Raw genomic sequence first — 17,839 nt, 5'->3', positions numbered from 1 at the left:
CGCAGGGAGGAACTTTACGCGCGACTGCGTTTCACATCTGCATAATTAAATTTCCAAATTTTTGCTGCCATCTGTTCAGATGTCCATTTGAGTTCACGTTATCCGCCTATGGTGCTCGTGTCGTAAGGCGGGTATTCTGTGCAAGGCAAGAAAGGTCGGTTGGCTCGATGTCAACGTTCATAGAAGCGCGGGGCATCGAAATTTCGAAGTGTAGTGCCATTGCATTAAATGGGTAGTCACACAAAATTTTGAAGGTGAGATAACTTCGGAGGTAGGTTGGCGTGAACACACATACATCATATGCAAAATATCAGCGGCAAATACAGCCCAGAACATATTGAAAATCAATTTTAAATTGTGCGACACGTAACTGAGCAGCCAGCGGAGGACCTCGCGCAACCAACTGTGGATCACTCGGTTCTCGGGTCGATGAAGAACGCAGCCAGCTGCGAGACTTGGTGTGAATTGCAGGACACACTGAGCACTGATTCTTTGAACGCACATTGCGGCCTTGGGACTTCCCTTGGCTTCGTCTGTCGGAGGGTCGGAATAGCCGTCGCCTTGACCATGTTCACATCGCTGCCATCACCGGGTTTCACTCATCGGGGCTAGTTGGTCATCCTCCATGTTTCGCGCTATCAATCGGCCCTGCTACTGGCCAGTAATTGTGCTTTTGAGCTGAACATGCCTCAACCTGCAGTCACACATCCCCTCTCGTTCATCACCATCCCCTGGATATTTTGTAAATAAAGAACATCCTAACACGTCACGAATTTGCGTTGGCTGCTTCCGCACTGCTCCTTTACTAGCGTTTTCTGCCGGCTAGCTGCTCCAATAGGAGGTCGGAGCTTCTACTCTTGAGCAACGAACGACGCCATCGTTGGCGGCGGAGGCGCCGTAATTTCGTCGGCTCATCGGGAAGCTGGCCGCGACGAAAGTTCTATAGGGATTCCAGGCACTCTCTTTGTATTGCTTCTTATTACACTGGACGCTAGAACGCGCCGGGGACACGAAACGCGCGCTGAGAGAGCCGCACGGTCGCTGTGAAGGCGGCGGCCACGGCCGCGAAGTGGCGCAGGCCGGCGCAGGTAGCTAGATATGTGTGAAGAACATAATCCCATTGTAGTAAACAGAGAGAATAAATGTGAGGGCAAATTACTTGGGAACGAGGGGAAAAGCAGTCCAGTATAGACTACAGCCTCCTTTCAGAAGGAGTGTATGACAGGTTGACTCTAATGGAAATAGATGAAATAGGTGCCCACAGCTTAGGAAGTGACCATAAACGGATAACATTGACTTTTGGAAAAAATGGAATGTCAAAACCAGAAAACGGTGGTACACGACTTGAAATTAAACAATCAGCAAACGGCTAATATTGCCTAAAGCCTGGAGACAGAAATCGAGAGACAACCTACGAAAGTTTGGGAATACAGAGAACTAATTGGTTTCATTCAGGGAAAGGTAAGAAACGCGAAAGAACGCGACTACTTGAAAGGAAAAAGAAAACCTAGAAGCTGGTGCAACAAGGGAATCAAGAAAGGTATAACACAAAGGCAGCAAGCCTCGAGAGCGCACAGGGAGGCCAAGCGAGTGGGAATGCAACAGAGGAAATAACTTTGAAGTGGAGTTGGTACCGCCTTAAGAAGCTGGAAGTACAAAAACGTGTACAGCAAAAACTTAAACGAAAAAGTGAGCGATGGGTCTCGAATATACGGGCACAGGATAAAGGCGCGCCGACAAAGTTTTGGAATCATGTAAAGGGAAAAAGACAGACAGAAGTCCAAGTCATGTTATAAACGGCGAAGGCCAGGTACTGAAAGGGGAAGAAACGGTATTTCACATACGCTCAATAATACAAGAGAAGTTCAGAAGAACGGAGAGAGGGCTACAGCATTCAGGTAGTGGGGCAAGCGAAGTGCGTACGCTAAAGTTGGAGAATCTAAACTGGAAAAAAGCCAAAGAAAATGTTCCAGCTAATACGGCAACAGGGACGGATGAAATTCCTATACGGCTGGTCAACCTACTGGGTCCAAAAAGCAAGCCACAACTGATTCGAGCAATCGAAAAAGTGATAAAAACTAAGCAAGTATCGGACAATTGACGTAAGAGCAGGATGAAATTGATATATAAAGGTAAAGGAGACAGGGCTGATGCCAATTCGTTCAGGCCTATTACAGTTACCTCAGTGGCATACTGGCTGGCAATGCAAGCCATGAAAGCGGAACTAGAGGCGGTTATAGAGGGGAACAGCATACTTGGAGAACTACAAAATGGTTTTAGACGAGACAGACACTTAGAGGACAAGTTATTTGTCCTAACCCAATGCATAGAGGTGTCAATGTCTCAGGAGTGACCACTATGGATAGCATTTCTCGATATAAAGCGAGCATACGACAACGTGGGGAGGGCGCTGCGGTCGCCGAGGAGTGCGAACATGCTCACATGAGCTCCAGAATTAATCTCCAATTACGCAGTGCTGGTGGCTTTAATCGCGACGATTTTATTACCAGTGTGTGCGCGAACGTAACGGTCATCGACCGATACCGGACTTTCAGCAAAATGTGCGTTTTTCGCCAATTTACTGAGCTCGCACTTTTTCGCCGCTGGTATGGTGAAGCTAAGCCTAACGCACTGAGCGTTTGCTAAGCCTAACCGCCGGCGTGCTGCCGAACGCGATGGAAGAAGACGCAGCTACTACGTCACCAAGGGAGGGTCAACGACCCGTATGTGCGTACAAGTAGAAGGGGAGGAAATGACGCCTGAAGAGTTCACGCGATCGACCGGTTGGCTTCACATCGGTGGGCATGGCAAGAAGAATCTGCAGCCGGACCAACGAGACGCCCAAGGTGAGGCGACCTCCATTACCGTCAACAATAATTCAGATCTTAACGGCAAGACTACGCGAGGCAAGAGCGTGAGGAAGGAGGTCATTCGGGCCTCCCGCATGCCGAACATGCCTGCAGAAGAGGTCAAGATCGTGCTTAGGCCCCGCGGCGGGCTAGACATTGCGAGAAGGGACGCAGCGTGCGTCGCGGCGGCCGTCATTGCGGCAGCAGGCGTCGAGAAGACGGAGCGGGCCGAAGACATGGCATGCCCCAACTACCAACGGAACATCATGGTGATCAGTACACCGAACGCAGAACGAGCTGAAAAGTACGTCCGAGTTCGAGAGATCGAGGTCCAGAGAACCAAGTACGAGGTCAACGCGTATGGGACGGCCGCACACGGCATGGTCAAAGGAGACATCAAGAGAATACCGACGCAAGACAGCGAGACAGATATCTTAGAGCAAATATTGACAAAGCACAACCCAATGGCGGTGGGGGCCAAACGCATCGGCACGTCGCTGATGGTGATCGTCGCCTTCGAAAGCAAAAAGGTACCAAGGTACGTGAGGTACGGGTCAGCGCTCTACCAGTGTAGCCTTTACAGGAAACAAATCGAGGTGTGCAAATGCTGCGGGAAGGTCGGCCATCGCAGTGACGTATGTCCCACACCGAACGCAAAAGTCTGCCTGGGGTGCGGCGCAAGCAACCCAAGAGACGACCACAAATGCACCCCCAAGTGCAAGCTATGCGGCGAGGGACACCCCACTGGAGATATGGCCTGTAGAGCGAGATTCAAGATCCCGTTCGTTGTTCGAAGACGAAGATGGGAGCGAAGAAACACCGAGGAACAGCGGAGGCAGCGCGTGCTCTCGCCAGCCTCCTTCCCCCAGCTGGGCGACGTGACGTCACGTGGCGCGGGCAGGTCACGCCACGCATCGCGCAGCGCATCAAGCCACGCATCGCGGAGTGGGTCACGACGCCCGACGTCACAGCCACGTCACTCCTCCCTCAGCCCCTCGCACGGCGGTCAACAACCGCGAGAAGGAGTGAGCTGGGCTAACGCCACGAAGGGAGAGAACAAGATGGCGACGAACGGGCACAAGTACGGCGGCAACCAATGCTGCGAGCAACTGAGAATGGCCAACGAGTCAATGGCGAAAAAGCTTGCAGAAGTGGAAAAGAGGCTCTGGAACCTACAAATGCAGTTACAGCAGCAGCAACAGCAACAACAGCAGAAGAATAGAAAGGGGTCAACGACTGTGACATTAGGAACCACTTTGGCAGGGAAGCAGCCACCGACGCAGCAGCAGCAGCCAAGTCAGTAGAAGTAGCAACAGCAGCAGGAACAAGTAGATCAGCAACCAAAGAAAGAAGCAACAGCAATGGAAATCGCAAGGGGGGGTAGAAGACGAAGAAGAACCAAAGAAGCGAGCAAGACCATCAACGAAGAAAAACTACGACGCCCAGATCGAGGAGCTGACAGCCGCGGTCAACAACCTCTCGGCCACGGTCAGCAACCTGACGGTCACGGTCAACAACCTAGCGACAGCGACAGAGCAACGGTTCGCAAGACTAGAAGAGATGATCTCCACGTTGGTGGTGTCCCATAGGAACTTGAGCGAGCATTTCGAGCTCGCAGAGCAAACGCAGAAAATCATGGTACGCAGCCCGATATTCGCGGCACAGTTCGCCAACCACCCGTACCTCCAAGAACAAGCGCAGCAACCAGCAGTACAACAACCATACCAAGGCAGTCTCATCGTGCAATAAGGTCGGGAGCGGAGTCACTCACGATCTGGAAATGGAACTGCCAAAGCCTCGGAAACAAGAATACGGTACTATAGCAACACATTCGAAACTCGGCAGGAAACCAGACATCATCATGCTTCAAGAAACGGTGGTGCAGAACCCGACACTGCCGGGGTACAGAGTCTACGCCGACTCGTCTGGTCGGCGTGGGATTTGTACCTTCGTGCGAAAGGGACTGACCGCGATAGAGCGACAACTGAACAACGGAAAGAAGACTAAATACGAACACGTCTCCGTCGAGGTCGCACCAGGGAAGAACTGCAGGCAGGGGCTGTACGTGGTGAACGTCTACAGCAACCCGAAAGACTACAGCCAGAAATTGAAGACCTTGCTGAGGGCAGCGAGTAACCTGGCCAAGAAAACCACGCTGGTGGTGGGGGTTGACTTCAATGCACCACACCAATCGTGGCGGTACAACAGAGACACCGCCAAGGGTAAACATAATGTACGAAGCGCCGGAACAAGGATACACCCTGATCACGAACCCCAAGCAACCTACGCGCACGGGCCTCACGTCGACTCAACGAGACACCACGCCGGACCTAACCTTCATCAAGAACGGAGGAGTGGTTACGTGGCGCAACACCGGAGAAGATCTGGGGAGCGATCATTACATACTAGAGATCGAACTGGTAGGCACAGGCGGATGCAAGATCGAAACACGAATGGACTGACTGGGACGCCTTCCGCAAGCAGAGAAGAGACGACCCGGGAATGCTCGACATCGAAGACATTGAAGCATAGACGACGAAGCTGAAGAAGGAAGTCCAGGAAGCGACCAAGAAGATCGATACCAGCGACAACATTACATGCGTAGACAGCCGACTGGCGCACCTCATCGAAGCGAGGAGGTCCATCAAGGAGCGCTGGAAGAAGCAGCGATGGAACAGGAAGCTTCGAAAGAAGGTGGCGGAGCTAAAGAGAGAGATTGAAAAACACAGCGCGTTCCTCTGCAGACAGCAGTGGGACGAGGTGTGCAACCGCATCGACGGCAGCCTCCAACAGGGCAAGGCCTGGTCTCTGATCAGACACTTGTTCGACGAGGCCAAAACTAATTCTTTCCAGCAGAACCGCATGGCGCAGGTCATGCGCGAAGCCGAGAAGACACTTGGCAGAGCTGAGCTGATCAAGAAGCCGAGCGCGAAGTATCTACCAAAGACGATGGCCGAACAACACCCAGGATGCGCGGGGACCCCCAATACCAGGCTGGATCGGGACATCTCGACGGCCGAGGTTGCAAAGGCCTTGCGGGAGCTGAACACCAGATCGGCAGCGGGACCAGACGGAGTCTCAAACAAGGCTCTGAGAAACCTCGACGACTCGTCGATCGAAGCGCTGACAAAATATTACAACAGATGCTGTTGAAGCGGCCGACTACCGAAACAGTGGAAGACAGCTAAAACGGTACTCATTCCAAAACCGGGAAAACCACCGAGCATTGAGAACCTGCGGCCCATCTCGCTAATATCGTGTGTGGGGAAGGTCCTAGAGCACGTGCTGGCGAACAGGTGGCAGGACGTCCTCGAAGAAGAGGGGATGTATCCGGAATTGATGATCGGGTTCAGGAGAGGCTTGAGCACCCAAGACGCGATGCTACAACTGAAGAAAGAAATCATCGAGGACGATACAAGGGACAGCAAGGTGGTAGTGGGCCTAGACCGGCAGAGCACCTTCGACCGAGTGAGGCACTCGGCCATCCTGGCGCAAGTGTCAAGGCTCAACATGGGAGAGCGGAGTTCGAAATACATCAAGGACTTCCTGTCGGGCCGCAACATCAAGCTGCACGCGGGAGAGATAGATTTACCAGAACGAGACGTAGGCAGCGTGGGCACACCTCAAGGGTCGGTGATCTCCGCTGCTCTTTAATATTGTCATGATCCGAGTCGCCGAAGCTGTGTCGAGCGTCGAAGGCGTTCGACACACCATTTATGCAGACGATATCACCTTATGGACGGCCAGTGGCACAGACGCAGGTATCGAGAGAAGGCTTCAGAAGGCGATCTCGGCCATCGAAGAACGGTTGGACGGAACGGGTCTGCAGTGTTCGCCGTCCAAGTTAGAGCTCCTGGTATACTCGCCTCGCAAGGTGGGTCGGCAGCCGCTGCCCCCAAGGGAGTGCGATCGCCTGGAGCTGATTACAAAGACAGGGCAGCGAACCCCCGAAGTGCCGGAGATCAGGGTGCTGGGAATGCTTATCAATGGCAAGGATAACAAGGAGAACCTGATGAAGAAACTGGCGACCAAAACGGCAAGTACCCTGCTGCTGCTCCAGCGCGTATCGGCCAAAAAGACGGGCATGCGCGGAGAGGGGCTCGCGAGACTGGTGCAGTCTTTCGCGATCAGCCACGTGGCATACACGGCGGCGTACCACAAGTGGACGCAGACCGACAAGGCCAAAATAGACATTATGATCCGAAGAATGTATAAACGGTCACTAGGTCTAAACGAATCGACGAACACCGAACGACTGCTGCAACTGGGCGTCCACAACACGGTGGATGAGCTCATCGATGCCCAGCTAGAAGCACAACGAGAATGAGTGGCAGCGACCAAGATGGGTAGAGCCATCCTCGATACCCTGGGCTACGGCTACCAGATTACGGGGAGGCAACTCCAAGACCTAGACGAAAAGGTGCGGGAGAACGTGCGTTTGAGTCCCATTCCAAAGAACATGCACCCAGAACGCAATCAAGAACGAAGACGCGCAAGGGCAAAATACATATTCGAGCAGTACAGTAACGACCCGCGAACACGGTACGTCGATGCGGCAGACTATGGCCAAGGCAGGTATGCGATGGTAACCATAAACGCAAGAACGGGAAGGGTGGCCAAGTCAGCGAGCGCAAAGTGCGAGAACGCCACCGAGGCAGAAGAGATCGCCATAGCCCTGGCGATGTCCGAAGCCACTTGCGACACGATCCTGAGCGACTCGCAAGAGGCCGTCCGCAACCTGGCGAATGGCCGAGTGAGCGGCAAGGCAGCCAAGATCATCGAGAAAACGGGTGTCCAAGAAGAAAGAAGAGTAGAAATCAGATGGATCCCGGCGCACGCGGGCGAATGCTCACCGTACACAGCGAACCACAACGAGAGGGCCCACAGGGAGGCGCGCGCTATAACACACCGCGCCCCCAGTGTGGGGAGGCGTCCCGAGTGGGCATGGTGGGTGGAGACTAAAGATAGACCCAGGGGTTAGGGCGAAGCACTCAAGAACATGCGGCTGATGAGAAGATCGTATCCGCCGCCCCACCGGGCGCTGGGTCTCGAAGAGGGTACGTATCTCAGAAGGCTACAGACGGCGTCGGTCACGTCACCGGCAGCGCTACACCACATGTATCCCGACAAATACCCCAATGCCCAATGCAGCGTATGTAAGAAAGTGCCGGCCAACCGGTGGCACGTCATGTGGGATTGTGCCTCCGACCCAGACGGCGCAAGTTTTGAAGAATACCCGGCGGACCTCCAAAGAGCCATTGAGTCAAGCAACAAGACGGATCAAGCATGGGCCATCCAGCAGGTCTTCATTGCGCTCGAAAGCCACGGGCTCCGCAAAGGGGCTAGCGCTTAGTAGGGCCGCAAAGAAGATGCGACGGTGGTCCACGTCGGTGCGGGGGTCGTAACAGACCGAAGCCCACTTCAGGTTTTATTGAAATAAAGTCATTTCCAGTCCTACAACAACGTTGATAGAGAACTTCTATGGAGCATACTTGAGTGGGAGGGATTAGGCCAGGATTTTATACAGCTGCTGCAGGGAATTCACAATGAGAGCGAGGTGCAAATTACCTGGGAGGACCAAAAGTGCACGGAACCGGTAGTCACAAATAGAGGTTTAAAGCAGGGTTGTCCTCTGTCGCCATTGCTGTTCATGCTGTACATGGCTAGACTAGAAAGAAAGCTTGAAGGCAGTAAAATAGGTTTCAATCTATGTTATAGCCGCAAAGGACAGGAAGTGGAACAACATATCCCGGGACTGATATGCAGATGACATAGTACTACTAGCAGATAGAAAACAGGGTCTGCAACAGTTCACAGATATCTGCGGGGAAGAAGCCACTGAACTGCGGTTAGAGTTTAGCACAGCAAAGTCGGGAGTTCTAGTTTTTAATGACAACGCCCGTAACGAATCGGTATTCGTTCAAAAAGCAGCAATACCGTGGGTAACGGAATACAAATATCTGGGCATATGGTTAAACGAAGGTCAGGCGTATCTAAAAACTCATGCGGAGCATTTAAGAATGAAAGGCAGAAGAAACTCCTCTATCATGAAGCACATAGCACTGTGGGGATATGGGCAGATATGAAGTAGTGAGAGGAATCTGGAAGGGAGTAACGGTACCAGCACCCACCTTTTGAAACGCAGTAGTGTGTGTCAAATCAGAGATTCAATCACGGCTAGAAGTAAATCAGAGGACCGTACGTCGATTGGCATTAGGAGCACACAGTAAAACAACAAATGAGGCAGTGCAGGGAGACATAGGATGACCATCCTTCGAAGTGAGAGAAGCACAGAGCAAAATATGTTTTGAAGAACGACTTAGAAATATGGATGATCAGAAATGGACGGCAAAAAGAGTTACGGTATCTTTACATGGAAAGCGTGGACACACAATGGAGGAAAAGAACCAGAAGGGTCAGGACAAAGTATATGAAACCCGAAGTGCAGGGGAAACGACCAAGGCAATAAAAAATGAAGTTAAAGAAACAGAGACAACGACCTGGAAAAAGAGGATGGATGCGAAGCAGTCCTTAGATATCTACAGGATCGGGAAGCAGGAGATCACAAGAGAAAAAATTATTCGATAATACCAAAGGGAGTGCATTGCTTTTTGAAGCCCGAGCGGGTTGCTTGCGGAAAAAACGCTTATCCACGAGCCGGTACAAGAAGAACTATGCGCAGGCTGCGGAAATGAGCCAGAAACCATGCGACACACGGAGTGCAAACGTATCCTTCCAGTTCTCAGTGATGGAGCTTTCCAGCTTCCGGAAGCCCTTGGCTTTAAGGTTAATGGAAAAGTGAACTGGACAGCAGTAGAGGTTAGTAAAAGAAGGTTAGAATGTTCGCGGGAAAAGAGCAGAGAACAATCTGGGAAGACATGCGAACAAAGAAGTCAGACTGGCACAAAAATTTCGTAAAAGTATTTTCTTTTAAATGCAGAGCATTTCTTAGCCTCACCTCTTCCTGCGTCGGACGGCGTCCACAGCTCCGCGTCCGCAGCAGGTGCGCCTCTCCTCCTTACCTCCTCTCTCTCAACAGCAGCTGGCACGCGCATGCGTCGTAGTCAGCCCGTTCGCTCCGTCGCGGTCTCGGCGTAACAGGTGCATGATAGCAGCGCGGTGGGGCGTGGAAGGGCGCGCGCTGCTTGCGCATGCGTGCTCTTCCCCCCGTACTGCTCTCCCTCTACTGCGCGCGCTGCAAATATAATGCGGCTAGCGGTCGCTCGTGCTTCAGTTGCTTCAGTCACTGCGTTGCTCCTTCCTTCCTTGGTTGACGCTCGCTCCCACGTTTATTCGTGCCTGCTACTCCAGCATCACGGAAGAAGCAATGGAAGCAACACTGCCTTCAACAAGTACAGAGGCCCCAATGCTCTGCATTTACTCGTGTTCCCCTCGCGGGAAGGCGCGGGAATTTTTCATTTTGAGAATATTTTATTTTTATTTTGCTTGTATGTTTTTGGCGAGGTGATTGCACAGTGCCGTTGCGACTAAGGCTGCTGTGCAACGCCACCCCGTTACAAAGGGGAAGCCACTAAGCATCGTCATCATCATCATCATCAGCTCGAGCGATAGCTTGCTAGTGCTGCACAAAATTGGACCCAAGTACCAAACATGGCAGCTGATATGAGAAAGGAGTTCATGATGCGATGGCGGGTTGCACTAAAAATTGTCACCTGCACCGCTTACGAGAGCGGTAATCGAATAACCGCCGCAGAGATAAGCCGAACACATCTGTAGTCGGAACTGTAAGCAGACCGGCCGGCTCCTCCCAGCGCGCGTCTTCCCACCCACGGTCTCGAGCGTCGCGCGTAGTTCTCTAGCCGCGGCAGCAATCTGCACTCGCAGCGCCGGCGTTACGTCCACGGTCGCTGTTTAATTAAGCGGCTGACGAGATCAGTACGTGGGGGCATTCGCAGAAACTGCCGGCGACACGGATTCAACAGTGCTGTATATACGGCTGCTCTGCTCTGTGACATCCGTCCGACGGTCACGTGGTCAGCTTTGTTTATACAAAATCTCGCGGTTCGCGGAACCCGCTAAAACCGAAACTGGACTGGCCGCATTAAAAATGCCTCAATTAAACAACCATCGCACGCTGAAACAAATGAGGTTTCCACGCGTGGTAAGTAGGTCACCTGCTACTTATTGCAACAAAAAAAAAAAAAAACAAGATGCAAAATATTTGTGTCAGTGCCCCTTTAAAGTAGCCATGATGACAAAACACAAGTTTGGTTCATTCAAAAGAAGGCCTCGTTAGAATCATACTGACACCAGTTTTAACGTAAAATTTGCTCAAATAAGCTATATAATTAGGAAAAAAGGGAATGGCCATGCGACCAACTCGCTCATTTCCCGCAACGGAACCTATGATGTTATACCAGGCTGTTCTGCGATTGGCGGAGGCCGGCAAAAGCAACCGCAAATTAGGCTGAGCTTATAAGCTTGCAGAATGAGGTATTTTTGCTTAAATTTAGGGCACATTCTTTTTAAAGCAATAAGAATGGTGGGACAAACAGTGGAATTTACGAAAGCTCGTGGAAACACAGAAGTAGTCATGCGTACTGCTGTTGGTACAGCACGCACTTTGCTTGGTTTAGCTGCACAGCACTGCGGGGCTTTGGGTTGCCTCAGGCGACACTGACTGACTGACGGAAGCAACGGGGTCTTACGTGAGCATATTTGTCGACAGAGCACTATGTTTCACGAAATGATTATTTTCTCACTGAACAAAAACAAGCAAGGTTTAAGTACGGTCAAAAAAAAACCAAAAGCAGTAAACGGGTTGCCATGGTATGGTGGCGCCATCTAGGTTCTGTAACGTAAACAAACGCGCGAATGCCGCCGTAGGGTACCTCGAAACCAGCGCCGCCGTACAGGGTGGAGACACCCTTTCAACGGTCCCGTGAGGCCACGATTGGGTCAACGTGCTCAACGCGTTGTTCTTTTCGTTTCCCACTAGACCCAGCAACGCGAAACAGATAAGATGATTCAAACTTCGGCAGTAAACCGCGTTGTGGCGACAGTTTTAGCGCGGGTTTGATACAATGACTTGCTTCCGCGGCGAGCGAGTGACCCAAAATGGCGGCGCCAGCTTATACGTGTATCCACCCTGTACCGCCTGAATCGAGGCATTCTAGGCTGCAGAGCGGTCGATTGCAGACCACGAAAATACACCATTTAGCGGGAAAAATCAGAATTTTAACTTAAATTGAATATTTTCTCAGTGAATAAAGCATCGTTTGTATCCGGGCGAGTTCTGGGGGCACTATAAAACACGAAATCTTGTATTTTGTTTTCATGGCTCCTTTAACCAGGCGTAGTCTCTTCTGGTATGCCCTAGCAGTCTCAGGTGCTTCAATACAGCATGTAGAAAAAAGCCACATGTTTCTAAGAGTTCTCTTCGACAAGAGCATGACATGGTCAGCACGCATACAACACTTGAATAAAAAATTGAAGGCATTTGCATCAGTCTTGTGTATCATCTCTAGCAGCGTTGGAAGATGATCAGTGGCGCCTCTGATTAGGCACTACAACGCACTCTGCGAGCGATTTTTCCGCTACAGCCTGCCTACCCTGCAAAAACTAACGCACGGCTTCTGGAAGGCTTAAAAGACAACGTGATCCGTGTATGCCTCGGAGTATCGAAACTCCTAAACCCTATTCCTCGTGGTTGCTTTTAAGACAAAGCTTTAATGCTTTCGTCCAGCGTTTTCTAGGAGGATACGCAAGTTAACCTTTTGAATGGCGACACAGCCACGGCGACACAACCCTCGAAGTCCATCGCGTGATTTTCCGGGCCCGCTGTCGGCGCTGCGCTCAAAGCCCCGTTTTAAGTCGTTCTGCTCACGTGGCGGAGGCGGCCGCGACGGGATGGACCGCTCAGCTGATGGCCAGCCGACCAAGCCCACAGCCTCCCACGCATGCGCCGCCCGGTCGTCTCTGGCTATGTGACTCATCTTGCGCCGCGTTCGCCACGAATGAGGAACGCCGCGTTCGCCGAGAATGAAAGCGAGGCCGGGCCTTCTTCTGTGAGCGTTGCACGGGACCGAACGGCTTTGAGTCGTGGTCAGCAATACAGCCGCATCAAAGGTTAACCAAGCGAAACCAAGGCTTAACCAGACATAGCGAAGCTTTTGCTTTGCATATCCAAGGTTGGCTGAGCTAAGCCGCAACAATTTCTTTGGCAACTGTTTCCTGGAAGCAAGAGCTTTCTTGCACGCGCTTGCTGTTTGTGACCACGTCATCCCAACACCCCCTGGCTACTGCATCTCTAACAGAGTTATGCTGAATTTTACGACCGGGGTACCACAGGCTAGAAATATTTACCATACCACCACGAACATTATTTTATTCGAAAAGATGCACTTACCATTCCTGGCAACAAAAGCAAGTTTACATTACCGGTTTGGAATGTAATGTCAGAACTTGCGTACTTAAGGGCTGGCAAACGGTAGACATAGGTGGACATTGAGAAAGTTCATATTTATGCGACAATGCAAAATGGATTAATTGGCCATTGAGCAGGAAAGACGCCGCGCAGCGTCTGTAACAGCTAAGCGGCCCGTAAAACAGGTGAGAGCGCACAGAGAATAAAAGCGAAGGAATTGAGTTGAAAAAAGGCTAGGAATGTTTTTGAGCGAATGGAAATCGAGCGCATGGGGATATGGAATTCGGGTCGACACATATGCGTTTAAGCGATCGAGCACATCTTGTGAATGTGTTTTCACCTCCCACTTCGAAAAAGTGAACAGTGGGTTTACACACTGTCCGACGAAGTTCGGCGTTGGTATGCCGGTAACTCAATATTAAGATAAATGCACGTTAAGTCAAAATAAGGGCATAACAACATACACACTCAGTTAGATTGGGCGAGTGACCAATATAGCTCACATAGAAGCTCAAGGCCGTTTAAAAAAATTTAATTTGGCTGGAACTTCAATACACCCACCTACAAATCTCGCATGCGCAGTTATGTGGATTGTTCAATGAACATGGCACTTGTCGTCAAACACGCAAGGCCGGTGCACCAATTCAAATTGGCTGCGATGCCAACCTAACCGAAGGAAATGTTCGCATGTTCTCTCTATGGCGCTACTTAGTGACGATGACAACTGGAATCATCAGCTCAGGACGCATTCAACAATTCCCACTGGTTATGACGTAAGTATACATGCTCACTCAAAGAATCACCCTGCAGGACAAAATTCGACACTTGTGCTTTTGCATTCGACACTCATAAGAGGTGCTTAGGTATCCTCAGACTTTTTTTGTATCTACACGTCATTACGCCATAGGTAATTTTGAGCATACATCGCTAATAACGCGTACACAAATTCTGTGCAATAAACTGTCATATAATGCACAAATTCTGCATCAAAACCTGGGTAAAAGTGGCCAAGTATCCAAAACATCGAAGTTACTATTGCTTGTTCCCTTCAATGGGCAGTGCAGCTGACGGCAGTGAAGTGGTAATGTAGACTGACAATAATAATACTCTTCCATTGCGTTCGCAATATATCAGGCATGCCCGGAAAATTTTCACGCTGCTCCTTTACTGAACGGGCGAAAAAAAAGTACACTAGGAAAGTTGAGTGGCGACAACGCCTAGACAGCGCTGCATTCGAGAATAGAGAGGGCGCTGTGTCCAACGAGTTTTCAATCGAAGTGGTTCTCCAATTGCTAAAGAGCCATTCCCTCTTGTTAGCCTGTACGTGTGATCCCGGCTTGAGCACTGTCCGCCAGATTTCGCCTCACCGATGATGAGTGGTCGAACTGACTGACTGTAGTTGTAGAAGTGGCGTTGTTCGCGATAACGTGAAGCTCTAGTGGCAGCCTTGACATTCGAGCCTGTTTTGCGCGTCTCTTTGTGGTTTGTGAACGTCGATGTGTACTGTAGAATAGCTACTGGAGGAGACAAAGCAATATATATGGTGTTTCGCGGTGACGCCTTGCAGACAATGCAGAACAACGGAAGGAGCGACATGCGGAAGGAGCGACAACGGAAGGAGCGAAAATCGACGAATTTAGGTATCGACGAATCGACAAAGTTTTTTTAAATGCCTAGCATTTCAGTAACTCACGATGTCACCCGCGTTGACGTCCGTAGGCGTCCGTAGTCGTACTATCCGGCGCCTCGTTTCGATCCCTCGACCCTGCGGGCGGAACGCAATGTACATGGTGCTCTACCCACTGCGCCACAAAGCCGACACAGAATGGGAGGCTACGAACGCGCCTTATATCCTTGACTCAATCAAATTACTGCTGACGAGCGCTCTCTCGTCAGCAGTTGCCACAAGTGCAACAACATTAACGTAACGCAAACTACTTAACGTCGTGCGTCCCCGGAAATGCTCTGCATTTGATCGTGCCACTCGCGAGGGGAATGTTTCACTGCGTCGCCATGCGAAAAGTTTGCCATTATAGTTTCCGCCCGCTCCGGTCGGTGTCGCCACGGTTCAAACCACGGCAGGGGAGCTGCGGGGGCGTTCGTTGATCGCCGTGCGTTCCGGCGTGGTGGTTTGATGTTTTCTTTGGTTTCGTATATTACCAGCCATCGAACGCACTCAGTGCTGTAGATTTTTTTGGCGTTTCGCACAACCCAATGTTAGGAGGAGTAGTTCTTCTTCAGGTCTAATACACGTGAATAAACTCAGGTGCATGTTCAAAGTAATATTAGCTGCGTTTTGCTGCTCTACCCAGTTTTAGTATTTGCATGATCTCAGGACATAACCATCACGTTCTTGAAAATTCGCGGATACGTTACTTTTTAGATAAGCACTATATTGCGATAGAAAGCTCAGAGGAAACAAGAAAACAAAACCAAAACAATTGGAGTCAGGATTCGTTTTATTTCAAAAGCCATTGAGAAACCCTCGCACTCTTGTAAGAAGTTGTAGCATCAGTAACTATGCCCGGTGGTACTATCTTTTAGCCTCGGTGGTACTATCTTTTAGCCGGCCCAGGGGCCCTGGCCGCCGAAGCCACCACCTGCCGTGTACGGCGACGAGTAGCGGCCGCCACCGGCCGGACGGGGGTTCGAGTTGAAGACGGCATCGGCGCTCGCTCCGGGCAGCGTTCCGGGTTCGTTGGTGTCGATCTTGGCGCGGAATCCGCCGGCGTCAGCGACGTAGTTGACACGGCGGAAGAGGCCGCTGGCGTCCGTGTAGCCGAAGGAGCCGGTCTTGGCGTTGCTGGCGTCTCCCTGCTCCTTGTGGTATGTCTTGGTGCCGAACTCGTCTACGTTGTCGTAGCCGAAGCTGTACGGCTGCGGCGGCTGTGTAGGAAGAAAACAGGAATGGGGGCGTATACTAAGAGAAACAGGAAGTGGTGGTTGGATTGGAATGCTGCGTGATTGCTCGGTTTCAATGTTTTCTCATACCGTTATAATACACACAATGAAAGCCCAACTACTGCCTAGCATAAAAAAATAAAAGCAAGGAAGTCTAAAGCGTGAGATTGGGGTTTCTCTTGGGGTTACTGATTTGATTTGCTATGCTTAATTCGAACGCTCTGTAAGGTTTTATTCGGGTTTATGAAAATGGACGACCTTTTAAAAAACGGCACTCCTCTGTGGTAAGAATGTAAGGGATTTGTAACTTCGTTTCTAATTAGCACTGAGGCTGCGTACGGCTGCTGACTGAGTAAAGGAGTCAAATACTTCCAAATATTTTTCTCTACGTTATTTTATCTCAGTCGTTAAGAGTAAAATAAAAAAAATTTCTTCGACATCGTTTTGCTACAATTAGGGCAACGTGTTCTGGCATGCAAGTTTCGTTTCCCGCTATTTGCAAGGACAAAAATGTCGATGGAAAACTCACGTAATACTGTTCTTGGCGTGCAAACCGGTTCGTTGCTGCTGCGAAGGACGGTCCGAAGCCGCCTCCGAAGCCGCCCCCGAATCCACTGCCGTATCCGCCACCATATCCACCGCCGAGTCCCCTTCCGAAGTTGCTGCCGAAGCCAAACTGGCCTCCCGCAAAAGCCGCGGGTAGTATGCAGATCAGCAATGCCTGCATGGGATGTTAGCGCGCGAGTGGTACTCTCAGCAGCTTCCTTAGATTCATCTCACCCAGTGCGTTCTTTGATTCCTATTTCTGTACTTTACTAAGAAAATAGATAATTACTTTTAAAATTAAATTTTATATTCACGGCTTAGTGAACAAGCACTAGAAAAGTGATTTCGCTAAAAGTGTCGTTATATTATAGGCAATATTGTGAACGGAACCTGAGCCAGACAAGGGTATTGATAATAATAGTGAACGACCTGGCTTTGGTCATATTCCGGCAGTATTTGTATTAGGAACGGTGCAATGGGGTCGTACTAGCGCTATTACTAATAAAAGCAGAACACGGCGATTCAAGCATTGGCCTGTAATATTCTGTATACGGTAGTGTATTAGTAACAACGTTTAATTAAAGCGATTTTTCTTGAAGACGTATTGACACGGAGAAACTGATTCGCGTTTTATGCATACAAGCTACGTGTTCCGGGCGTTTTAAATGTCTTCCACTTTGCTCACTATTCCTTTATAGGCTGACATTCTAGAAACGTAAAATCCATATAGGGTAAACCCAATGCTACGCTACTTTACAAAGCCACAGAACTTACCTGGCAGAATGCGACACTGGTGGACCTCATGTCGATTTGGTGCTGAAGTACGCCCTTAGGACCCAAAATGTACGCTCAGAAATCCACTGGCTGCACGCTGGGGAGAGGCAGTATTGGCGCTACTTTGCTGCTTCGACGGCACACAGGTAGACTAGAAGGAACTCTGTGCTGTGACTGAAAGCCCGCCCGACAGCGAGCGCTTATAAAGCCTCAGCCGTGAGGGTGACTCCTGTGTACGAGAATATTCCGCAACTCCTCCCAGAGGCTTTTCTTCTCGCATTTCCCTCGGTTTTGCTGTTTATTGCGGCACTGCCTCTCCCCTGAACATTGCAATCTGCCTCCTCGCCCTGCAACCACAGAGAGAAATTAAGACCGTAGTGAA

At 50.5% G+C, this 17,839-nt stretch overlaps 1 protein-coding gene and 1 non-coding gene across 2 annotated transcripts; one reads left to right on the top strand and one right to left on the bottom strand.

Annotated features, from left to right (window-relative positions):
- Positions 1-394: 394 nt before the first annotated feature.
- Positions 395-547, top strand: LOC144171211 (5.8S ribosomal RNA). The gene has a single exon (XR_013322885.1). It is a non-coding gene; the product is annotated as a 5.8S ribosomal RNA (ribosomal RNA).
- A 15,251-nt stretch (positions 548-15,798) lies between these two features.
- Positions 15,799-17,487, bottom strand: LOC144168139 (uncharacterized). The gene is made up of 3 exons (XM_077697188.1): positions 17,458-17,487; positions 16,667-16,858; positions 15,799-16,122 (listed from the first exon to the last, which is right to left on the bottom strand). Exons 1-3 carry the CDS (start codon positions 17,485-17,487, stop codon positions 15,799-15,801), a joined length of 546 nt encoding a protein of 181 aa, XP_077553314.1.
- Between the last annotated feature and the right edge of the window lie 352 nt (positions 17,488-17,839).

Source organism: Haemaphysalis longicornis, unplaced genomic scaffold, assembly GCF_048455015.1.
Source record: "Haemaphysalis longicornis isolate Haplotype H1 unplaced genomic scaffold, Haemaphysalis longicornis Haplotype H1 scaffold_2, whole genome shotgun sequence".
Lineage (NCBI taxonomy): Eukaryota > Metazoa > Arthropoda > Arachnida > Ixodida > Ixodidae > Haemaphysalis > Haemaphysalis longicornis.
This window is presented reverse-complemented; position numbering and strand designations above follow the sequence as displayed.

Bases quoted from the DNA above. Each gene is read 5' to 3' on its own strand.
- LOC144168139 (XM_077697188.1), bottom strand. From the start codon at position 17,487: ATGAGGTCCACCAGTGTCGCATTCTGCCAG. The intron at 16,859-17,457 runs GTAAGTTCTGTG...CATCCCATGCAG, and splicing joins CCAGTGTCGCATTCTGCCAG to GCATTGCTGATCTGCATACT. The intron at 16,123-16,666 runs GTGAGTTTTCCA...CTTCCTACACAG, and splicing joins CACGCCAAGAACAGTATTAC to CCGCCGCAGCCGTACAGCTT.